This window comes from Salmo salar, chromosome 19 (genome assembly GCF_965601325.2).
Source record: "Salmo salar chromosome 19, fSalSal1, whole genome shotgun sequence".
NCBI lineage: Eukaryota > Metazoa > Chordata > Actinopteri > Salmoniformes > Salmonidae > Salmo > Salmo salar.
This window is the reverse complement of record NC_138309.1, coordinates 9,184,073-9,210,000: the sequence shown is the minus strand read 5'-3', so window position 1 is coordinate 9,210,000 and position 25,928 is coordinate 9,184,073. Positions and strand designations below refer to the sequence as shown.

The 25,928-nt window shown below is 45.2% G+C and overlaps 1 protein-coding gene across 1 annotated transcript in view; it reads left to right on the top strand.

Annotated features, from left to right (window-relative positions):
* LOC106578389 (contactin-associated protein-like 2) overlaps positions 1-25,928 on the top strand; it is a 227,629-nt gene that overhangs the window by 139,031 nt on the left and 62,670 nt on the right. The window contains exons 10-15 of the mRNA XM_045702061.2: positions 4,297-4,446; positions 7,034-7,196; positions 8,913-9,019; positions 16,314-16,433; positions 18,431-18,546; positions 18,888-18,972. Coding sequence (XP_045558017.1) covers positions 4,297-4,446; positions 7,034-7,196; positions 8,913-9,019; positions 16,314-16,433; positions 18,431-18,546; positions 18,888-18,972 — 741 coding nt within the window. The remainder of the gene's footprint in view (positions 1-4,296; positions 4,447-7,033; positions 7,197-8,912; positions 9,020-16,313; positions 16,434-18,430; positions 18,547-18,887; positions 18,973-25,928) is intronic.

Genomic DNA, 25,928 nt, shown 5'->3' with positions numbered 1-25,928 from the left:
TTCCTGTGTGAATACTGTAGATAGATACAAGGGGAACTGCAGCGTGGGTTCCTGTGTTAATACTGTAGATAGATACAAGGGGACCTGCAGCGTGGGTTCCTGTGTGAATACTGTAGATAGATAGAAGGGGAACTGCAGCGTGGGTTCCTGTGTGAATACTGTAGATAGATAGAAGGGGACCTGTAGCGTGGGTTCCTGTGTGAATACTGTAGATAGATAGAAGGGGACCTGTAGCGTGGGTTCCTGTGTGAATACTGTAGATAGATAGATGGGGAACTGTTGCGTGGGTTCCTGTGTGAATACTGTAGATAGATAGAAGGGGAACTGCAGCGTGGGTTCCTGTGTGAATACTGTAGATAGATAGAAGGGGAACTGCAGTGTGGGTTCCTGTGTGAATACTGTAGATAGATAGAAGGGGACCTGCAGCGTGGGTTCCTGTGTGAATACTGTAGATAGATAGAAGGGGACCTGTAGCGTGGGTTCCTGTGTGAATACTGTAGATAGATAGAAGGGGAACTGCAGCGTGGGTTCCTGTGTGAATACTGTAGATAGATAGAAGGGGAACTGCAGCGTGGGTTCCTGTGTGAATACTGTAGATAGATAGAAGGGAACCTGTGGCGTGGGTTCCTGTGTGAATACTGTAGATAGATAGAAGGGGAACTGCAGCGTGGGTTCCTGTGTGAATACTGTAGATAGATAGAAGGGGAACTGCAGCGTGGGTTCCTGTGTGAATACTGTAGATAGATAGAAGGGAACCTGTGGCGTGGGTTCCTGTGTGAATACTGTAGATAGATAGAAGGGGAACTGCAGCGTGGGTTCCTGTGTGAATACTGTAGATAGATAGAAGGGGACCTGCAGCGTGGGTTCCTGTGTGAATACTGTAGATAGATAGAAGGGGAACTGCAGCGTGGGTTCCTGTGTGAATACTGTAGATAGATAAATGGGGAACTGTTGCGTGGGTTCCTGTGTGAATACTGTAGATAGAAGGGGAACTGCAGCGTGGGTTCCTGTGTGAATACTGTAGATAGATAGAAGGGGACCTGCAGCGTGGGTTCCTGTGTGAAAACTATAGATAGAAGGGGAACTGCAGCGTGGGTTCCTGTGTGAATACTGTAGATAGATACAAGGGGAACTGCAGTGTGGGTTGCTGTGTGAATACTGTAGATAGATAGAAGGGGACCTGCAGCGTGGGTTCCTGTGTGAATACTGTAGATAGATACAAGGGGAACTGCAGCGTGGGTTCCTGTGTGAATACTGTAGATAGATAGAAGGGGAACTGTTGCGTGGGTTCCTGTGTCAATACTGTAGATAGATAGAAGGGGAACTGTAGCGTGGGTTCCTGTGTGAATACTGTAGATAGATAGAACAGAACCTGTGGCGTGGGTTCCTGTGTGAATACTGTAGATAGATACAAGGGGAACTGCAGCGTGGGTTCCTGTGTTAATACTGTAGATAGATACAAGGGGACCTGCAGCGTGGGTTCCTGTGTGAATACTGTAGATAGATAGAAGGGGAACTGCAGCGTGGGTTCCTGTGTGAATACTGTAGATAGATAGAAGGGGACCTGTAGCGTGGGTTCCTGTGTGAATACTGTAGATAGATAGAAGGGGACCTGTAGCGTGGGTTCCTGTGTGAATACTGTAGATAGATAGATGGGGAACTGTTGCGTGGGTTCCTGTGTGAATACTGTAGATAGATAGAAGGGGAACTGCAGCGTGGGTTCCTGTGTGAATACTGTAGATAGATAGAAGGGGAACTGCAGTGTGGGTTCCTGTGTGAATACTGTAGATAGATAGAAGGGGACCTGCAGCGTGGGTTCCTGTGTGAATACTGTAGATAGATAGAAGGGGACCTGTAGCGTGGGTTCCTGTGTGAATACTGTAGATAGATAGAAGGGGAACTGCAGCGTGGGTTCCTGTGTGAATACTGTAGATAGATAGAAGGGGAACTGCAGCGTGGGTTCCTGTGTGAATACTGTAGATAGATAGAAGGGAACCTGTGGCGTGGGTTCCTGTGTGAATACTGTAGATAGATAGAAGGGGAACTGCAGCGTGGGTTCCTGTGTGAATACTGTAGATAGATAGAAGGGGAACTGCAGCGTGGGTTCCTGTGTGAATACTGTAGATAGATAGAAGGGAACCTGTGGCGTGGGTTCCTGTGTGAATACTGTAGATAGATAGAAGGGGAACTGCAGCGTGGGTTCCTGTGTGAATACTGTAGATAGATAGAAGGGGACCTGCAGCGTGGGTTCCTGTGTGAATACTGTAGATAGATAGAAGGGGAACTGCAGCGTGGGTTCCTGTGTGAATACTGTAGATAGATAAATGGGGAACTGTTGCGTGGGTTCCTGTGTGAATACTGTAGATAGAAGGGGAACTGCAGCGTGGGTTCCTGTGTGAATACTGTAGATAGATAGAAGGGGACCTGCAGCGTGGGTTCCTGTGTGAAAACTATAGATAGAAGGGGAACTGCAGCGTGGGTTCCTGTGTGAATACTGTAGATAGATAGATGGGGAACTGTTGCGTGGGTTGCTGTGTGAATACTGTAGATAGATAGAAGGGGACCTGCAGCGTGGGTTCCTGTGTGAATACTGTAGATAGATACAAGGGGAACTGCAGCGTGGGTTCCTGTGTGAATACTGTAGATAGATAGATGGGGAACTGTTGCGTGGGTTGCTGTGTGAATACTGTAGATAGATAGAAGGGGACCTGCAGCGTGGGTTCCTGTGTGAATACTGTAGATAGATAGAAGGGGACCTGCAGCGTGGGTTCCTGTGTGTATACTGTAGATAGATAGATGGGGAACTGTTGCGTGGGTTCCTGTGTGAATACTGTAGATAGATAGAAGGGGACCTGCAGCGTGGGTTCCTGTGTGTATACTGTAGATAGATAGATGGGGAACTGTTGCGTGGGTTCCTGTGTGAATACTGTAGATAGATACAAGGGGAACTGCAGCGTGGGTTCCTGTGTGAATACTGTAGATAGATAGAAGGGGAACTGCAGCGTGGGTTCCTGTGTGTATACTGTAGATAGATAGAAGGGAACCTGTGGCGTGGGTTCCTGTGTGAATACTGTAGATAGAAGGGGAACTGCAGCGTGGGTTCCTGTGTGAATACTGTAGATAGATAGAAGGGGACCTGCAGCGTGGGTTCCTGTGTGAAAACTATAGATAGAAGGGGAACTGCAGCGTGGGTTCCTGTGTGAATACTGTAGATAGATAGATGGGGAACTGTTGCGTGGGTTGCTGTGTGAATACTGTAGATAGATAGAAGGGGACCTGCAGCGTGGGTTCCTGTGTGAATACTGTAGATAGATACAAGGGGAACTGCAGCGTGGGTTCCTGTGTGAATACTGTAGATAGATAGATGGGGAACTGTTGCGTGGGTTGCTGTGTGAATACTGTAGATAGATAGAAGGGGACCTGCAGCGTGGGTTCCTGTGTGAATACTGTAGATAGATAGAAGGGGACCTGCAGCGTGGGTTCCTGTGTGTATACTGTAGATAGATAGATGGGGAACTGTTGCGTGGGTTCCTGTGTGAATACTGTAGATAGATAGAAGGGGACCTGCAGCGTGGGTTCCTGTGTGTATACTGTAGATAGATAGATGGGGAACTGTTGCGTGGGTTCCTGTGTGAATACTGTAGATAGATACAAGGGGAACTGCAGCGTGGGTTCCTGTGTGAATACTGTAGATAGATAGAAGGGGAACTGCAGCGTGGGTTCCTGTGTGTATACTGTATATAGATAGAAGGGGAACTGCAGCGTGGGTTCCTGTGTGTATACTGTAGATAGATAGAAGGGAACCTGTGGCGTGGGTTCCTGTGTGTATACTGTAGATAGATAGAAGGGAACCTGTGGCGTGGGTTCCTGTCTTTTTCCTCCTATCTCTTCCTCTCCACCCCTCCTCTCTTTCCTGCCCTCCTCTGTATGTGTGTGTGTGTGTGTGTGTGTGTGTGTGTGTGTGTGTGTGTGTGTGTGTGTGTGTGTGTGTGTGTGTGTGTGTGTGTGTGTGTGTGTCTAGCAGCAGCCTCTTTGAGCTCTGTTGGAGCTGAAAGCCCTTTCACATAGTTGACTGGACCCCAGCATGCAGTGGGGTTCTGAGACTTGACAGGGGGCCTTTACTAATTAACCACTCTGACCAGAGATGTGTGTGTGTGTGTGTGTGTGTGTGTGTGTGTGTGTGTGTGTGTGTGTGTGTGTGTGTGTGTGTGTGTGTGTGTGTGTGTGTGTGTGTGTGTGTGTGTGTGTGTGTGTGTGTGCGTGTGTGTGTGTGTTTTCCTGTCCTCTCATCTTCAGGTTCGGTCCTTAACGACGGCCAGTGGCACGAGGTGCGTCTGGTTGCTAAGGAGAACTCGGTCATGTTGACGATCGATGGTGACGAGGCGTCAGCGATCCGAACCACCACACCTATCACCATCAAGACCGGGGGAACATACCACCTGGGAGGTAAGGGGGGGGGGGATCACAGAACAACACTCCATCAGAGGATATGTTCTGCATTCTTTTACTGTCCTTAGAAAATAAAGACCAATTATTGTCAAATATTAAACCAACACTTCGTCATGTGCTTTGAACCAGACCATGAGTTGTCTACGATGCTATACATGACATATTGAACTCATGCAGAAAAGTTCAGGACATCTGTGCTGGGGCTATTGGAGGAAAATAAGTTCCCAGGGGAACTCTAGAACTCAATACGCACACATCCCCTCCTCTGCTCTGCCTGGCTGCTCATACATTAAACATGAGACACAGAGGTTCTCATTAATCTGACTGCTGCCTCTGAAAGGACCACACTCTGTGTGTGTGTGTGTGTGTGTGTGTGTGTGTGTGTGTGTGTGTGTGTGTGTGTGTGTGTGTGTGTGTGTGTGTGTGTGTGTGTGTGTGTGTGTGTGTGTGTGTTATGGATAGGATGTTTCCAGACTGAGCTTCAATAAACCCTTCTGTCTCCTCTTTCCATATCAACACACTTGAACACACACACATATACACACACAGACACACACACACACACACACACACACACACACACACACACACACACACACACACACACACACACACACACACACACACACACACACACACACAAACACACACTATGGCAGTTGGCCAGGTAGATGAGAAATATAACTGACAGAAAGCCCCAGACACACTCCAGTGAGATCTGAGATCTGAGATGTGAGATGTGGCCTGATTCCAGAGGGACTTGGCTTCTCTGAAGAGATTGGCTCCATTGGTAACATTCCATCTGCTCTGGTCCTGGGGGGTGGATGTTAGGATGGGACTCTACTCTGGTCCTGGGGGGTGAATATTAGGATGGGACTCTACTCTGGTCCTGGGGGGTGAATATTAGGATGGGACTCTGCTCTGGTCCTGGGGGGTGGATGTTAGGATGGGACTCTGCTCTGGTCCTGGGGGGTGAATATTAGGATGGGACTCTGCTCTGGTCCTGGGGGGTGAATATTAGGATGGGACTCTGCTCTGGTCCTGGGGGGTGGATGTTAGGATGGGACTCTGCTCTGGTCCTGGGGGGTGAATATTAGGATGGGACTCTGCTCTGGTCCTGGGGGATGGATGTTAGGATGGGACTCTACTCTGGTCCTGGGGGGTGAATGTTAGGATGGGACTCTACTCTGGTCCTGGGGGGGAATGTTAGGATGGGACTCTACCCTGGTCCTGGGGGGTGAATATTAGGATGGGACTCTGCCCTAGTCCTGGGGGGTGAATGTTAGGATGGGACTCTACTCTGGTCCTGGGGGGTGAATGTTAGGATGGGACTCTACTCTGGTCCTGGGGGGTGAATATTAGGATGGGACTCTACTCTGGTCCTGGGGGGTGAATATTAGGATGGGACTCTTCTCTGGTCCTGGGGGGTGAATGTTAGGATGGGACTCTGCTCTGGTCCTGGGGGGTGAATATTAGGATGGGACTCTACTCTGGTCCTGGGGGGTGAATATTAGGATGGGACTCTTCTCTGGTCCTGGTGGGTGAATATTAGGATGGGACTCTACTCTGGTCCTGGGGGGTGGATGTTAGGATGGGACTCTACTCTGGTCCTGGGGGGTGGATGTTAGGATGGGACTCTACTCTGGTCCTGGGGGGTGGATGTTAGGATGGGACTCTACTCTGGTCCTGGGGGGTGAATGTTAGGATGGGACTCTACTCTGGTCCTGGGGGGTGAATATTAGGATGGGACTCTGCTCTGGTCCTGGGGGGTGAATGTTGGGATGGGACTCTACTCTGGTCCTTGGGGGTGGATGTTAGGATGGGACTCTACTCTGGTCCTGGGGGGTGGATGTCTGCTCTGATGCTGCTGCAGGTCAGCGGGGACTCTGAGAGCAGGCTGATGGAGACCATCATGATAGAACCAGAACCAGTACCAATGAGATTGCCACTCTCCCTTCCTTTCTAGCTTTCATTTTATGTATTCTCTCTAGCTTTCTCTTTATGTATTCTCTCTCTCTTTCTTTCTTTTTCTCTGTCATTCTCTCTCTCTGTCTCTCTCTGTCTCTTTCTGTCTCTCTCTGTCTCTCTCTGTCTCTCTCTCTCTCTCTCTCTTTCTTTCTCTCTGGGGTAGGCAGTAGGCGGCAGGGGTGGAGACAGTTGAGACAGATGGTGGTGGTGACTTGAGAAACTTTTGGAAGAACCCCCCCCCCCCCCCCACACACACACACACACACACACACACCTAGACAGGTTGGCCTCAATAATAAGGCTGTAGTGCGATGGCCTTGAGGTTGATTGACATCTTGCCATGTCTGACAGACTGTTACACTTTAATGATGGAGATGTGCCTCTGTGTTTTATAGCTCTCCCTTTCTCCCCCTCTGCTCCCTCTCGCTCTCTTTCTCCCCCATCGCCTCTCCTCTCCTCTCTCTCTCACCCCCACACCCTCACCCTCTCTTTCTATCCTCTTTCTTTCTCTTTCTCCCCATCCCCTCTCCTCTCTCTCTCTCTCTCTCTCTCTCTCTCTCGCCTCTTTCTCTCTCTCTCTCTCTCTCTCTCTCTCTCGCCTCTTTCTCTCTCTCAGGGTACTTCCTGCCTACCTTAGCCCCACCCACCCAGAAGTCGTTTCAGGGCTGCATGCAGGCAATTCTATTGGACGATCAGCCCGCTGATATGCATGCCGTGGAGAAAGGCATTGTGGGAGCATTTGAGAACGTCAGCTTAGACATGTGTGCCATTATAGACAGGTAAGAGACCCAAACAAACACATAAGATGCTATCTTTGGTGTGTACGTTTATTTTTCAAATGTGTGATGTTTGATTAATAATGGGGTCAGAGAGCTGATGGTCACTAGAGATATATATATTTATTAATATTTCTCCAGATGAAAGCATTGAATTGTACTTCTGATTGCAGGTGGCCCACATTTTCTCAGTCATATGAATATGAAATCTCTCTCTCGAATCAATGCATCTCTGTGATGCTGAAGCTGTTACATTAAACTTTGACAAAAACAAAAGTTTATGTTAATTGCATACATTTATTGAATTGATAGAATGAACGCATCAATAGTATCTATATTATCGAACTTTGGAGAGGGTGGTTTTATTCCTTCGATTTTCTTTACGGTTAACATTTGCGATACGTTGGGTTGTGGAGACCACTGGTTACAAAAGCATCACTGTCGTCTTTGCACTGAGACACAAAAAGATATGGAAAAGCATCCTTTATTTCTCATTGTTTACCTAAACATGTTCAGCACAACATACAGCACACACAGAGATCAGTGTCGGTCATTGTACAAACACAAACCGATGCTATCCTTGCTGTACAAAGAAGAGCTTGGCTTCGGGACGATTCAGAACAGGGATTATCTTGATTTAGATGTTTAATTCTTGCTTTCATGTCTCCTTTGTTCCAAGGTCCCTCCACCTCCTCACCATGGTAAAACCACTCTATTCTTACAGCTGCAGAATTGGTCTGTTTTAGAACAAATTCAAAAGGCTAAGCTTTCTCTCTCTCTCTCTCTCTCTGTCTGTCTGTCTGTCTGTGCCACCCCTTCTGTTCTCGCTTACTCTCCTTCAATCTCTTCCTCTTTCCCTGTCACCCACACGTTCCTCTCTCTCACACATGCACATACACATACACGTGTGTGTGTCTGTACTGAATAGGGAATTATCCAGCCTTGATTTAACACCAGTTTCGTAATGCGATTGTGAGTTGAGAGCGCTGATAGTCTTGTCTTTATCCATAGCGGGAATGCTATTTTTCCGCTTGGATTCCCCAAGGTACGGAGAATGTTTCAGAGGCTCCAATAGCTGCAATACTTCACTGTCTTTTCTACCCGACTTCCTCTAAGTGTTAGAAAGCCTTTTTTCATCTGAGTGAACAGCGTTGAAGGGGGTTTGATCACTTTGCTTTCTTTTGAAGTGGCAAGCTTCTGTTTTGTCCTCCCTGGATTTAAAAGCAGGAATTTACATTCTGATACAGAAGGCCAGTGTATGTCTGGAGGATGTTTGTGAAAACTAACCCTGGGGCAGTAACACTTTTGACTGAAGCCTGGGGACATTTCATTCAGCTCACACATCAAAACGTGTTTCTGTTGGAAATAAATTAATATCAATGTTTTGGAGGGAAACGTATAATGGCATAGCAAATAGTCTATGGTGAGTACCAAAAAATAGAAATATGCTAAGTGAATATTTATTTCTCTCTCCCTACCCCACCTTTCTCTCCATCTTTCACCCTACCCCACTTCTCTCCCTACCCCACCTCTCTCCCTCTCCCACCTCTCTCCCTACCCCACCTCTCTCCCTACCCCACCGCTCTCCCTCTCCCACCTCTCTCCCTACCCCACCTCTCTCCCTACCCCACCTCTCTCCCTACCCCACCTCTCACCATCTCTCTCCCTACCGCACCTCTCTCCCCCATCCTCCCTCCCCCTTTCCACTTTTCTCTCTAGGTGTATGCCTAACCATTGTGAGCATGGAGGCAGGTGTAAACAGACGTGGGACAGTTTTAGTTGCACATGCGACGGAACCGGATACACTGGAGCCACCTGCCACACTTGTGAGTGTGTGTGTGTGCATGAGTGTGCGTGAGTGTGTATGTGTGCATAAGTGTGCATGTGTGCGTGAGTATGCGTGTGTGCGTGACTGTGTGTGTGCGTGAGTGTGTGTGTGCGTGAGTGTGTGTGAGTGTGCATGTGTGCATGAGTGTGCGTGTGTGCGTGTGTGCGTGTGTGCGTGAGTGTGTATGTGCGTGTGTGTGTGTGTGTGCATGAGTGTGCGTGAGTGTGCATGTGTGCATGAGTGTGCGTGTGTGCGTGTGTGCGTGAGTCTTTGTGTGCGTGAGTGTGTGTGTGTGCGTGAGTTTGTGTGTGTGTGTATGTGCGTGAGTGTGTGTATGCGCGTGAGTGTGTGTGTGTGTGTGCATGAGTGTGTATGTGTGCATGAGTGTGCATGTGTGCGTGTGTGTGTGTGTGTGTGTGTGTGTATGCGTGAGTGTGTGTATGTGTGTACGTACGTGAGTGAGTGTGTGTGTGTGAGTGCGAGAATGTGTGTGTGTGTGCGTGAGTGTGTGTGTGTGTGTACGTGCGTGAGTGTGTCTGTGTGCGTGCGAGATGTGTGCGTGAGTGTGTATGTGCGTGAGCGTGTTTGTGTGCGTGAGTGTGTGTGAGTGTGTATGTGCGTGAGTGTGTGTGTGCGTGAGTGTATGTGTGTGTGCATGAGTGTGTGAGTGTGCGTGAGTGTGCGTGAGTGTGCGTGAGTGTGCGTGAGTGTGTGAGTGTGTATGTGTGTGTGCGTGTGTGTGTGTATGTGCGTGAGTGTGTATGTGTGTGTGCGTGCGAGAGTGTGTGTGCGTAAGTGCATGTGTATGTGCGTGAGTGTGTATGTGTGTGTGCGTGCGAGAGTGTGTGTGCGTAAGTGCGTGTGTACATGCGTGAGTGTGTACGTGCGTGAGTGAGTGTGTGTGTGCGTGAGTGTGCACCTGCGTGAGTGTGTGTGAGTGTGTGTGTGTGTGTGTGTGTGTGTGTGTGTGTGTGTGTGTGTGTGTGTGTGTGTGTGTGTGTGTGTGTGTGTGTGTGTGTGTGTGTGTGAGTGTGAATTGTCGTGTCTTTGGCTATGCCGGATTAAGTGATATGACATGCTATTCTATAAAATCCTTTCTCTGTAATTAATATTACCTGATTAAGCTAATCATGTAAATGTAATTAACTAGAAAGTCGGGGCACCACGGAAGAACGTTTATAGAGCCGTTATCTTCCGAATAAGACTTAGTAATATTTTACATCGATAGCCGTCATCTCAATCCTCACCTTATTTCAGTCTCATAATGAAAGTTGTAAATTCTTGGTTATCTTCACGAACCCTGGCTAACAAGTTGAATCAGCAATACAAAATTGGGTTTAATTATTTATTTACTAAATACCTAACTAATCACACAGAATTACATATACACAGAATACAAATGATGTCATACAGAAAACGGCCCTGGTGGACGGAGCCGACATGGCGGCTTGTTACACAAAGAAAGGGGGTTGGGCTTGAATGAAAGAGCGGGAAGACTTAGGAACAAAGAAACAGCAGCTATGTTATCGTAAATACAGAATCTTATGCATTCTAAATTACCGCCCATTTGGAAAAGGAATGCAATAAATATTTACTCTGAGCTGCGCTTCGGTAGATTGGTCGTAGATGCTGGCCGGGTTGGCCAACAGATCTTCCTGTCCTCGGAAGAATGTCTCTGGTGGTAAATTGGATACATTGTGGTATCTTCGTCTGTGTTAGACTGAATCTGTCGTCCGTCCTTTCCTAGCCCACGTCTACAGCGGCCGCTGCTAACTCAACGGCTAGGAATTATCACTTCTGTAGTGAATAAGTTCAAAGTTCATACCATTCACAACCAAAGCTCACGCCGAGGTTGGCTTAGTTCTGTACTTGACATGTGTGTCCCTTTAACGCAGAGGCTGCAGACCTCACGTAGTGGAACTCTGGAGAACATTGGTCGTTGACTTATATAGTGGCGAGGGGAGGAGGGTGTGTTTCATCGTTTATAACCCCTGTCTCTTCACAGGGGCGGGCCACTGATCAAGCAGGGCACTTTCCTTATGAAAACCCAATTCTCTCAATTGGAAGCTAAAATTACATTTAATCTCCTAACAAACAATTTCAATATCAAACATTTCAATTGCATAACAATTCCATGTGACTCTGATAACTAGAGGGTGTATACTTTCCCAGGTACAGTTTATGTCGTCCTGTCATCAGTCATAATGTCTCAGATGACAACCGAACTGACATCCATACTCATTAAGTTCCAAAGCATATTTCCAACTGGTTTTATTACCAAAATATGGTTCCTTTTCCCCATTTGTTTGATGTTACCAGACTCTCTATATTTAACACAGGCTATTCAACAGTCCTTCAGTAGGGTCAGAAAGAGAGGGGAAGGGAGAAAGGTATTTATGGGGGGGGTCATAAACCTTACCCACAGGCCAACGTCATGACAGTATGTATGCATGAGTGTTAGTGAGTGTGTTTGTATGTGTGACTGTGTGTGTGTGTGTGTGTATACGTGCGTGAGTGTGTGTGTGTGTGTGTGTGTGTGTGTGTGTGTGTGTGTGTGTGTGTGTGTGTGTGTGTGTGTGTGTGTGTGTGTGTGTGTGTGTGTGTGTGTGTGTGTGTGTACGTGTGTGAGTGAGTGAGTGAGTGAGTGAGTGAGTGAGTGAGTGAGTGAGTGAGTGAGTGAGTGAGTGAGTGAGTGAGTGAGTGAGTGAGTGAGTGTATGTGTTCTTGAGTGTGTGTTTGTTTGTGTGTTCGTTAGTGTTTGTGTGTGTGTGTGTGTGTGTGTGTGTGTGTGTGTGTGTGTATGTGTGAGAGAGAGTGTGTGTGTACATTTGTGAGTGTATATGAGTGAGTGAGTGAGTGAGTGTGAGTGTTTGTGTGAGTGTGTTTGTGTGTACGTGCATGAGTGTGTGTGTTTGCGTGAGTGTGTGTTTGTTTGTGTGTGTGTGTGTGTGTGTGTGTGTGTGTGTGTGTGTGTGCGTGAGAGTGTGTGTGTGTGCATGAGTATGCATGAGTGTGTGTGTGTGTACGTGTGTGTGTGTGTGTCTGAGTGTGTGTGTGTGTACGTGCGTGAGTGTGTGTGTGTGTGTGCATGAGTGTGTGTTTGTTTGTGTGTGTGTGAGTGTGTACGTGCGTGACTGTGTGTGTGTGCGTGTGTGTGCGTGTGTGTTTGTGTGTGTGTACGTGCGTGAGTGTGTGTGTGCGTGAGTGTGTGTTTGTAAGTGTGTGTGCGTGTGTGTGTGTTTGTGTGTGTGTACGTGCGTGTGTGCGTGAGTGTGCATTACTGTGTGTTTGTTTGTGTGTGTGTGTGATTGTGTACCTACGTGAGTGTGCGTGTGTGTTTGTGTGTGTCTACGTGCGTGAGTGTGTGTGTGCGTGCGTGCGTGTGTGTCTGTGTGTGTGCGTGTGTGTTTGTGTGTGTGTGTGCATGAGTGTGTTTGTGTGTACGTGCATGAGTGTGTGTGTGCATGACTGTGTAATTGCGTGGGTGTGTGCGTGAGTGTGTGTGTATGTGGGTTAGTGTTTACGTGTGGGCGCATGAGTGTGTGTGTGTGAGTGACTGTGTTTGTTTGTGTGTGCGTGAGTATGTGTGTGTTTGAGTGAGTACGTGCATGAGTGTATGTGTGTGCGTGAGTGTGTGTGTACGTGCGTGACTGTGTGTTCACGTGCCTGAGTGTGTGTGTGTGTGAGTGTGTACGTGCGTGAGTGTGTATCTGTGCGGGTGTGTGCGTGAGTTTGTGTGTCTGTGTGTGTACGTGCGTGAGTGATTGTGAGTGTGTGTGTGGGTGCGTGAGTGTAAGTGTGTACATGCGTGAGTGTGTGTGTGAATCAAATCAAATCAAATCAAATGTATTTATATAGCCCTTCTTACATCAGCTGATATTTCAAAGTGTTGTACAGAAACCCAGCCTTAAACCCCAAACAGCAAGTAATGCAGGTGTAGAAGCACGGTGGCTAGGAAAAACTCTCTAGAAAGGCCAAAACCTAGGAAGAAACCTAGAGAGGAACCAGGCTATGAGGGGTGGCCAGTCCTCTTCTGGCTGTGCGAGGTGGAGATTATAACAGAACATGGCCAAGATGTTCAAATGTTCATAAATTACCAGCATGGTCAAATAATAATAATCACAGTAGTTGTCGAGGGTGCAACAAGTCAGCACCTCAAGAGTAAATGTCAGTTGACTTTTCATAGCCGATCATTGAGAGTATCTCTATCGCTCCTGCTGTCTCTACAGAGTTGACAACAGCAGGTCTGGGACAGGTAGCACGTCCGGTGAACAGGTCAGGGTTCCATAGCCGCAGGCAGAACAGTTGAAACTGGAGCAGCAGCACGGCCAGGTGGACTAGGGACAGCAAGGAGTCATCATGCCAGGTAGTCCTGAGGCATGGTCCTAGGGCTCAGGTCCTCCAAGAGAGAGAAAGAAAGAAAGAAAGAAAGAAAGAAAGAAAGAAAGAAAGAAAGAAAGAAAGAAAGAAAGAAAGAAAGAAAGAAAGAAAGAGAGAATTAGAGAGAGCATATTTAAATTCACACAGGACACCGGATAAGACAGGAGAAATACTCCAGATATAACAGACTGACCCTAGCCCCCCGACACATAAACTACTGCAGCAAAAATACTGGAGGCTGAGACAGGAGGGGTCAGGAGACACTGTGGCCCCATCCGATGACACCCCCGGACAGGGCCAAACAGGCAGGATATAACCCCACCCACTTTGCCAAAGCACAGCCCCCACACCACTAGAGGGATATCTTCAACCACCAACTTACCATCCTGAGACAAGGCCGAGTATAGCCCACAAAGGTCTCCGCCACGGCACAACCCAAGGGGGGCGGCAACCCAGACAGGAAGACCACGTCAGTGACTCAACCCACTCAAGTGACGCACCCCTCCAAGGGACGGCATGGAAGAACACCAAGTAAGCCAGTGACTCAGCCCCTGTAATAGGGTTAGAGGCAGAGAATCCCAGTGGAGAGAGGGGAACCGGCCAGGCAGAGACAGCAAGGGCGGTTCGTTGCTGCAGAGCCTTTCCGTTCACCTTCACACTCCTGGGCCAGACTACACTCAATCATAGGACCCACTGAAGAGATGAGTCTTCAGTAAAGACTTAACCTGTTAGGGCTAGGGGGCAGTATTGACACGGCTGGATAAAAAACGTACCCGATTTAATCTGGTTACTACTCCTGCCCAGTAACTAGAATATGCATATAATTATTGGCTTTGGATAGAAAACACCCTAAAGTTTCTAAAACTGTTTGAATGGTGTCTGTGAGTATAACAGAACTCATATGGCAGGCCAAAACCTGAGAAGATTTCAAGCAGGAAGTGGCCTGTCTGAGAAGTAGTGTTTCATCTTGGCTGTTTTTATTGAAGACTCAGGATCTGTGCAATAACCTGACACTTCCTACGGCTTCCATAGGGTCTCAGAGCCCGGGAAAAAGCTGAACGATATTGAGGCAGGCTCTGGCTGAAACACTTTATCGCTTTTGGCAAGTGGCCACTCAGAGTACTATGGGCTTAGGCGCCTGGGGCTGCCTCGATATCATTCAGCTTTTTCCCGGGCTCTGAGAGCCTATGGGAGCCGTAGGAAGTGTCACGTTACAGCAAAGATCCTCAGTCTTCAATAAAAAGAGCCAAGATGAACAACAACTTGTCAGACAGGCCACTTCCTGTTCAGAATCTTCTCAGGTTTTTGCCTGCCATATGAGTTCTGTTATACTCAGACACCATTCAAACAGTTTTAGAAACTTTAGGGTGTTTTCTATCCAAAGCCAATAATTATATGCATATTCTAGTTACTGGGCAGGACTAGTAACCAGATTAAATCGGGTACGTTTTTTATCCGGCCGTGTCAATACTGCCCCCTAGCCCTAACAGGTTAAAATAGCTTTTCGGCGAAAGCACATTTTGCAATATTCTGAACTTACTGGTGGCACAAACGCTGTTTCATCCTTTCCTACACTGAAATTACCCTTGCCTAACAATTGCGTCTGAAGCTGGGCTTGCAGCACAGCTATCCTCGCCGTAAGGCGATCGTTCTCCTGTATATTATGAGTACAACGACTGCAATTAGAAGGCATCATGTTAATGTTACTACTTAGCTTCGGCTGTTGGAAGTCCTGACGAACCATGTCCAGATAAAACGTCCGGAATGAAAAAGTTGAATGAAAAAAGTTGAGTGAGGGGAAAAACTAAAAATATAAACGGTAATTAAAAAGTAAAAACCGTAAAGTTGTCAGGTAGCGAAGTAAGGTTGTGAATGTGCCTGAGTGTGTGTGTGTGTGTGTGTGTGTGTGTGTGTGTGTGTGTGTGTGTGTGTGTGTGTGTGTGTGTGTGTGTGTGGTGTGTGTGTGTGTGTGTGTGCGTGTGTGTGTGCTTGCTTGTGCATGCAAAAGTGTGAGTGTATGTGTTCGGCAGACAGTATGTGAGACAACCAAAAGTTTCTGTTTTTCTGTCAGTATTTGGACGCAGAATTGAGAGCCACTGTGAAATTGCCTGCTAGTAAAGTTACAAGCACATCACATTACTGTAGTTCCCTTTTATTCACACTTCCAGAAATGTAATTAATCATCTGTCCTTCAGAAGTCAGAAAACACACACACACACACACACACACACACACACAAAAGAGACTGAGCCTGCAGCGAAGTCTCCTTGGTTTTATGAATATTAGAGAGAAGATATGAGACAGCACACAAATTACCGCTCAAACACACAATCACTCACACACTCACTCACACACACACACACACACACACACACACACACACACACACACACACACACACACACACACACACACACACACACACACACACACACACACACACACACACACACACACACACACACACACACACACACACACAGAGCTGAGCTCCACGGTGCTGACTGGGTACATCAACACTCAATGCATTAATGTCTCTATTTCTCTCTCCACCCTCTCTCCCACTTTCCCAACCCCCGTCCTTTCTCTCTCTCTCTCTCTCTCTCTCTCTCTCTCTCTCTCTCTCTCTCGCTCTCCTCTTTCCTCTCTCTCTCTCTCTCCTCTTTCTCTCTCTCTCTCTCTCTCTCTCTCCTCTCTCCTCTCTCTCTCTCTCTCTCTCCTCTTTCTCTCTCTCTCTCTCTCTCTCTCTGTCTCTCTCTCTCTCTCTCTCTCCCCTCTCTCTCTCTCACTCTCTCCTCTTTCTCTCTCACTCTCCTCTTTCTCTCTCTCTCTGTCTTTCTTTTCCTACCTCCCCTTCTCCTCTCTCTCCTCCCTCCCTCTCTCTCTCTCTCTGTCTCTCTTTGTCTGTCTAGCGGTGTTTGAACAGAGTTGTGAGGCGTATAAACACCTGGGCAGATCTTCAGACACATACTGGATAGATCCGGATGGGAGTGGACCACTCGGACCTTTCAAAGTCACCTGCAACATGACAGGTGTGTTTGTGTGAACAGACCCAGTTCAGAACGGATTACAATAAGGGCTTTAAGTCCATTGCCTAACAGTGAGCACTCCCACATTTTTCGACTTTATTATTAGAAGTCGTTCCATGCCTTGCAACATGAAAGGTAAAGAGACCAAAGGATTACAAAAAGAAAGTTCTGTACATCGGAAAAAGGTAGTCCTCTAACTCCTTCAATAAACCATAAAAGAACAGAGACCAGACAGACAGAGAGCACGGTGAGTTTTCTATTCCAGTCCAGGTGTGACCCCAAGGACCTGAGAGATGACAAGATGCCCTCGCTTCTTTTCTCCTCCTAGACCGTCTTAACCTGTTAGTTGCCAAGGCAACCTGGTTCTGCAGCTACAGCCTTTAACATTTATCTGTAACCACCAAACACACACAAACACACAAATACATACACACATGTAAACACACACACACGTGCCTTGACCATATATCAGATTAACCACGGCACCACAGCTTCTCATATTATAAGAATACAGTACCTTCACAAAGTATTCACACCACTTGACTTTTCCCCCCCAAAATTGCATTACAGCCTGAATTTTAAATTGATTAAATTGAGATTGTTTTTCACTGGCCTACACACTGGCCTACACACAACACCCCATAATGTCAAAGTGAAATTGTGTTGAAATATATTGAGTCAATAAGTATTCAACCCCTTTGTTATGAATTTCAAACACAGATTCAACCACAAAAAAATTAGAAAAGCTTTCCAATGCCTCGCAAAGAAGGGTGGAGTTATTAATTACACTTAGGATGGTGTATCAATACATCCAGTCACTACAAAGATGCAGGCGTCCTTCCTAACTCAGTTACCAGAGAGGAAGTAAACCGCTCAGGGATTTCACCATGATGCCAATGATGACTTTAAAACAGTTTAATGGCTGTGATGGAAGAAAACTGAGGATGGATGCACAACATTGTAGTTACTCCACAATACTAACCTAAATGACAGAGTGAAAAGACGGAAGCCTGTACAGAATGAAAAATATTCCAAGCATGCATCCTGTTTGCAATAAGGCACTAAAGTAAAACAGCAAAAAATGTGGCAAAGAAATAAACTTCCAAATAAAAATGTCCTGAATACAAAGCTTTATGTTTGGGGCAAATCCAACACATCACTGAGTACCACTCTTCATACTTTCTAGCAAAGTGTTGGCTGCATCATGTTATGGGTATGCTTGTCATCGGCAAGGACTTGTGAGTTTTTTTAGGATAAAGGGAAACAGGAATAGAGCTAAACACAGGCAAAATCCTAGAGAAAAACCTGTTTCAGTCTGCTTTCCAACAGACACTTGGAGACAAATTCACCTTTCGGCAGGACAATAACCTGAAACACAAGGCCAAATCTAAACTGGAGTTGCTTACCAACACGACATTGAATGTCCCTGAGTGACCTAGTTACAGTTTTGACTTAAATCAAATAAAAAATATATGGCAAGACTTGAAAATGGCTGTCAACAACCAACTTGACAAAGCTTGAGGAATTTTAAAAAGAATATTGTGCAAATATTGTATAATCCAGGTGGGGAAAGCTCTTAGAGACTTACCCAGAAATACTCACAGCTGTAATCACTAGCAAAGGTGATTCTGACATGTATTGACTCAGGGGTGGGAATACTTATGTAAATTAGATATTTCAGTATTTCATTTTCAATCAATTTGCAAAAAGATTCTGAAAACATGATTTATTTATTTTGAATTCTGGCTGTAATATAACAACATGGATAAGTCAAGGGGTATCAATACTTTCTGAAGGCACTGTATATTTTAGGAGCTTTCGTTCAATCAGCTGTGTTAGAGCTACACTTTATCTCTCTCTCTTTCCCTCTCTCTCTCTTTCTCTCTTTCCCTCTCTCTCTTTCTCTCTCTCCCTCTCTCTCTTTCTCTCTCTCTATCTCTCTTTGTCGCTCTCTCTATTTTCTCTCTCTCTCTCTGACTCTCTCTCTTTCTTTCTCTCAGAAGACAAGGTGTGGACTACTGTGGTAAATAATCTACCAGCCCAGACCTCAGTGACCGGGTCTAGCAGAGAGAGACGCACTGTGCTGCAACTCAACTACAGTGCTTCTATGGAACAGGTACACACACACACACACACACACACACACACACACACACACACACACACACACACACACACACACACAACACATACTGTACACGCAGACACACAAACAAAACACACAGAATTCAATGGCTGTTCATTGTGTCTTTCAGTTAAGTATTTCATTCGCGGCCATTTTCATTGACTCCTGACGTGTGTGTGTGTGTGTGTGTGTGTGTGTGTGTGTGTGTGTGTGTGTGTGTGTGTGTGTGTGTGTGTGTGTGTGTGTGTGTGTGTGTGTGTGTGTGTGTGTGTGTGTGTGTGTGGACTGTGTCTGTGTGTATACATGTGTGTGTGTGACTGTGTTTGTAACAGGTCACAGCTATTACCACCAGTGCAGAACACTGTGAACAACACGTGTCGTACGGCTGCCTCATGTCCCGACTGCTCAACACACCCGGTAACACAGTGTTCTATTCGTCTCTACTGCAGTGTTCTTGTCTTCTCTACTGCAGTGTTCTTGTCTTCTCTACTGCAGTGTTCTTGTCTTCTCTACTTGTTCATCTTCTACTGCAGTGTTCTTGTCTTCTCTACTGCAGTGCTCTTGTCTTCTTCTACTGCAGTGTTCTTGTCTTCTCTACTTGTTCATCTTCTACTGCTTGGGCTCAACTATCAGTCTGCTGTGTGTTCGTCCTCACTTATGTAGTGGGGTCATCTGGGTAGTGAGAGGGAGTGGTGTTTCTCTCTCCCCCTGTTAGATTGTCACCCCTTTAGACAACCCGCTAATTAACATCTGATTATCCTATCCGTCTTTCTGCACTTTAATGTTCGACAAACCAAGGCTTTTGTTGAAGGTTGCTTCAGTTTTCTGCCCTGCTGGACTCCAAGATGTATTCCAACATTAAAATATTCACTCATGTAATGAAATATGCTCAAGGCCCTGTCTGTCTCTCACTGTGTTATTTAAAGAAGAGCCCAGCCGAGGCTGAGGACATCAATGAAATTAGTGGGAGATGTTCAGTGTGTCAGGAAGAAGGAAACTAAAGATTAGATGATGGGAGAGAAGGACTGATACATAATGGCAGTGTGTCAGGAAGAAGGAAACTAAAGATTAGATGATGGAAGAGAAGGACTGATACATAATGGCAGTGTGTGGGAGTGGGATGAAAAGTCTCTCTCTTGCTTTTCTCTCACACTGTATGTAACTCTCTGATCCCCCCCCCCCCCCCACACAAATTACCGCTCAAACACACAATCACTCACACACTCACACTCACACACACTCACACACACACTCACTCACACACACACACACACACACTCACACACACACACACACACACACACACACACACACACACACACACACACACACACACACACACACACACACACACACACACACACACACACACACACACACTCCTGTCTGTTAGCTTTTGTCTGAGTAGGAACTGTTTGTCGAAGTACAAACACAGCTCTGATATTAACTGACATTTCCGCAAGGTTGAACCATGATTTTTAACAGAGTAATATTGTCTGTCTGTGTATGTGTTCTTTCAACCAGCTATAAAATTCCTTTAAGTGGGACATGATGTGTTGTGTCTTTCAAGGCACACGACAACATTAGCAACAACACTTCTGTGGAAGTCAGGAAAGAACATATGTGATGTATAACCCGAACCCACAGAGCAAAAACTTCCAGTTGCATTTTTGATAACATATCTACAGTATTTCACTTTTGAATGTGTATTGTATTGCTTACTAGGTGTTGTCCAATGAATTCTGTAACCACTCCCTCTTCAAATCAGGGTTGATTGGAAAAAGATGTTCAAAAGAGGACATTGTATTATCATATCTTTGTACTCCCTGACGGCCATGCAGCCGAAACGCGTCAGAGTTGTAAAACTTTGTTTCCATTGAGCATGCCATACAAATGAAGGCATTTTAATTCATTATATGAAGAGTGCCTTGGTCCTCTTTTCTTTTTGATTACCAATTTACCCCTTTTACCAAAGAGCACCTTCTGTCTACTAAAATCTACTATTGTGTACCTCAGCAGTGCTTCCCTTCCTCCTTTGTTTCTACAATTTAATCAGAGCACTTGGGTAGGGCTCAGAGGAAGCAGCTCCATAGTCATCTTTTTCTGTGGGGACATTTTACAATTCATACTATGGATTTTACCCAAGAGGCTACAAGATGTTCCTATTCCAATGAAGAGGGCCAAAGGATTATTACCACTACCTCATTGCTAGATGAGATGACAGAAACAGAGAATACTGGAATGGAATTAAACAAGACTTACACAGACTTGCAACAGCTTATGGAGAAAGACCCCAAATTTGACCTCAATCCTATCACCTTGTCTGACTATTGGAGGAAAGGCCTAATCCCCAGAGGACTCCGTAATACGAAGTTTCCAGCTAATGGAGCACAAGGTACAACTGAATTTAGAGATACATGGGAGGCTATTCTCAACAAGTGTTCTTTTGACCTAATGCTACTTCTAATAGAATAATGTAAAAAGGACAGACAACAGAAATTGATGAAGTACAAAGGAAAAGTACAGAACACAGTGACAATCCTAACAAAGTACAATGTGATGAGATCTTGAAAGACAAAATAGACACATTCACTCTGACATTGAAGCAAGACAAGCTAAGGACATTTAGAAGAGATGAAGTAGACTACAGAGACGGCAAGGTCTTTGCCTGGAGAAAACCAACCTGAAAGAATTCAGAATCACATCCGCAGAGGAGGAAGCCTACATCTGTTTCTTTCAACTTGACGAGCAGCGACGATGAGGGTCACCACAGACACTCAGAGGAGTCACGCTGGTTCCCCAACAAGAGAGGGAGAGGACGCGGAAGAGGCCAACACGGAGGAGGGGGGGGGGGGGGGGGTGAGAGAAATCAAGACTATCCAACCACAAGGAGCAGGACCAGAACTTGGCTGTGATCAACATTTCTGGAGAACCTCTTTCTGATGATTGCGTAAGGATCTTGTCGAAAGGATTGTCCTTTGCCCCCACATACTCAACCAATGAATTCAATACAAAGATTGACCTTTTTTATTTCTACAGGAATCTACATCTGAAGGCCTGGTATAAACAAAACATCTCTCCAACTACAACTACATTTGCCAACAAGGTGAATTTTAATGTGGAGAATCTGTTTAAGGGTCAAATGGACTCTAACCAAACATGACGTAACCTTTCTAAGACAGAGAGGGATGCAGTTTAAATCATTGTCCAAAAATGGACGGATTGTAGTTAAAAAAGCAGACCAAGATGGCGCTACAGTAGTGTGGAGTAAAGGCAGATGTGTGACAATGATACATTCTTCCAATCTCTTTCCTTCAACCCTACAGAGGACCTAAAAACTGAAGTGAAAGGGATCCTCACAGAAGCTAAGGAGAATGGCTACATTTCAGACAATGAGTTCACATTTCTTTTCAATGGCAGGCGGCGTATGGCTTCTTTTTATCTTCTTCTAAAAGTCCACAAGAATCTTGAAAAACCCCTTAGGCAGACCAGCCATTAGTGGTAATGAAAGTCTGACCGAACCCATCTCTAAGTACATTGATTACTTTATTAAGCCTTTTCTGACGTCACTCCCAGCCTGTCTTCAAGATACCACGGATGTGTTGAACAAAATGAAGGAACTGAACAATATAGGTACAGCTTCCTTTTTAGTCACCATGGATGTGGAGTCTCTATACACCACCATTGAAAATGAACAAGGATTGGCAGCTATACACCATTTCTTGAGTACCCGGCCTGAGACTGAGATGCCTCCCACAGAATTCATTGTCTCACTGACTGAATGGACTCTTAATCATAACATCTTTGTCTTTCAGGACCGTATTTTTGAACAAGTCAAAGGATGTGCCATGGGAGCTGGCTACAGCCCTTCCTACACTGGTTTGTACTTAGGTAAATGGGAAAATGATTTAATTTTGGATCCTTCTAAAAAAACAGTTATTTGACCGGTGGGGATGCTATATTGATGATATTTGCTTGTTCTGGTCTGGCTCAAAAGATGAACTTATTTCTTTCCACCAATACGTTAACAGCAATTACCCTAACATCACACTAACTATGGAGAACAGCAAGGATAACATTAATTTACCCTAACATCACACTAACTATGGAGAACAGCAAGGATAACATTCATTTAACCTAACATCAAACTCACTATGGAGAACAGCAAGGATAACATTCATTTACCCTAACATCACACTAACTATGGAGAACAGCAAGGATAACATTCATTTACCCTAACATCAAACTCACTATGGAGAACAGCAAGGATAACATTCATTTACCCTAACATCACACTAACTATGGAGAACAGCAAGGATAACATTCATTTACCCTAACATCAAACTCACTATGGAGAACAGCAAGGATAACATTCATTTACCCTAACATCAAACTAACTATGGAGTACAGCAAGGATAACATTCATTTAACCTAACATCAAACGAACTATGGAGTACAGCAAGGATAACATTCATTTACCCTAACATCAAACTAACTATGGAGTACAGCAAGGATAACATTCATTTAACCTAACATCAAACTCACTATGGAGTAAAGCAAGGATAACATTCATTTTTTTGGACCTTGACATCAGTAAAAATGACAAAGGTTGTTTGCACACATCAGTCTTTAGGAAGCCTACAGATGGTAATACCATTTTGAGGGCAGACAGCTTTCGCCACAAAAGGCTAAAAGAGAACATTCCATATGGCCAATTCCAAAGAGTCAGGAAACAGACTACAGTGTCAAATCTGCTGAGTTGGAGAATCACTTTTTGAATCGGAGATACTGCGCTCAGGTCCTGAAAGATAAAGGTGTAAGGGCCGGACGACTTGACAGAGAGAACTTGTTGAGAAGTGGAGCGCCTCGTGATGCATCAGAGAGAGTGTAATTTGTTACAAAATACAGCACTGAAGCAGAGAACGTTCAAATAATAATTTTAAAGAATTGGGGAATCATCCAAAGTGATTCGCTACTACGCCAAGTCTTCCAAGAACCACCAGTCATAAGCTTTAAGAGATGTCCTACCCTAAATGACAAATTAGTCCACAGATACAGTTGACGTAGGAAGTTTACATATACTTAGGTTGGAGTCATTAAAACTTGTTTTTCAACCACTCCACAAATTTCTTGTTAACACACTATAGTTTTGGCAAGTCGGTTAGGACATCTACTTTGTCCATGACACAAGTCATTTTTACAACTATTGTTTACAGACAGATTATTTCACTTAAAATTCACTGTATCACAATTCCAGTGGGTCAGAAGTTTACATACACTAAGTTGACTGTGCCTTTAAACAGCTTGGAAAATTTCCAAAAATGATGGCATGGCTTTACAAGCTTCTGATAGGCTAATTGACATAATTTGAGTCAATTTGAGGTGTACCTGTGGATGTATTTCAAGGCCTACCTTCAAACTCAGTGCCTCTTTGCTTGACATCATGGGAAAATCAAAAGAAATCAGCCAAGACCTCAGAAAAAAAATTGGAAACCTCCACAAGTCTGGTTCATCCTTGGGAGCATTTTCCAAACACCTGAAGGTACCACATTCATCTGTACAAACAATAGTACGCAAGTATAAACACCACGGGACCACGCAGCCGTCATACCGCTCAGGAAGGAGACGCTTTCTGTCTCCTAGAGATGAACGTACTTTGGTGCGAAAAGTGAAAATCAATCCCAGAACCACTGCAAAGGACCTTGTGAAGAGGCTGGAGGAAACAGGTACAAAAGTATCTATATCCACAGTAAAACGAGTCCTATACCGACATAACCTGAAAGGCCGCTCAGCGAGGAAGAAGCTACTGCTCCAAAACCGCCATAAAAAAGCCAGACTAAAGTTTGCAACTGCACAGGGGGACAAAGATCGTACGTTTTGGAGAAATGTCCTCTGGTCTGCTGAAACAAAAATTGAACTGTTTGGCCATAATGACCATCGTTATGTTTGGAGGAAAAAGAGGAGGCTTGCAAGCCAAAGAACACCATCCCAACCGTGAAGCACGGGGGTGGTAGCATCATGTTGTGGGGAGCTTTGCTGCAGGAGTGACTGGTGCACTTCACAAAATAGATGGCATCATGAGGCGGGAAAATTAGGTGGATATATTGAAGCAACATCTCAAGACATCAGTCACGAAGTTAAAGCTTAGTCACAAATGGGTCTTCCAAATGGACATTGACCCCAAGCATACTTCCAAAGTTGTGGCAAAATGGCTTAAGGACAACAAAGTCAAGGTATTGGAGTGGTCATCACGAAGCCTTGACCTCAATCCTATAGAAAATTTGTGGGCAGAACTGAAAAAGCGTGCGCAAGCAAGGAGGCCTACAAACCTGACTCAGTTACACCAGCTCTGTCAGGAGGAATGGGTCAAAATTCACCCAACTTATTGTAGGAAGCTTGTGGAAGGCTACCCGAAACGTTTGACCCAAGTTAAACAATTTAAAGGCAATGCTACCAAATACCAATTGTGTGTATGTAAACATCTGACCCACTGGGAATGTGATGAAAGAAATAAAAGCTGAAATAAATCATTCTCTCAACTATTATTCTGACATTTAACATTCTTAAAATAAAGTGGTGATCCTAACTGACCATAGACAGGCAATTTTTACTCAGATTAAATATCAGGAATTGTGAAAAACTGAATTTAAATGTATTTGGCTAAGGTGTATGTAAACTTCCGACTTCAACGGTATCTTCCTGGTGACTCTCAAAAAATGTGGCTAGACCACAAACCCAAGGGCTCTTTTAAATGCAACCAGTGCAACTATTGCAGAAATATTTCACACAAAAAAGTATTTTGTTGACACAACTTCTAAAATGGAGTATCAAGTCAAGCATTTTATTAACTGCAAAACCACTCATGTCACCTACAGATTGAAATATCCACAGTGCAAGGTTTCTACATTGGACGGACAAAGAGACGCCTTCAAGGCCAATTAGCGGACACAAGTACACCATTCGGGTAGGCTATGAAGTCTACCCCATGGCAAGGCACTACATGTCCATACACCATGGCCTCTCTACAAGTTATGGATATTGATCATGTTCCGGCCTCAATTAGAAAAGGGGACCATCTTAAACAGCTAAACCAAAGGGAAAGTTTTTGGATTTACAAATGACATACTCTGGTTTAAATGAAAATATGGACTTCTCACATTTCCTGTAGGGTCGTGAGAGGTCCATTTGCTCTCATCTAGTGGACTTTTTGCTCTATTGCCCTCAGCTATGTTTAGACTGCTGTGGTCCATGTTTGCTGTGTTCTCGTGTACTATAAAATAGATGGCTCTCCTATTCTTAACACTTTGCCCAGTCATATTCAAGGTTAGAACTACCTTTCTATGGGTTCTGATGCTTCTAGCCTTGAGCTGCAT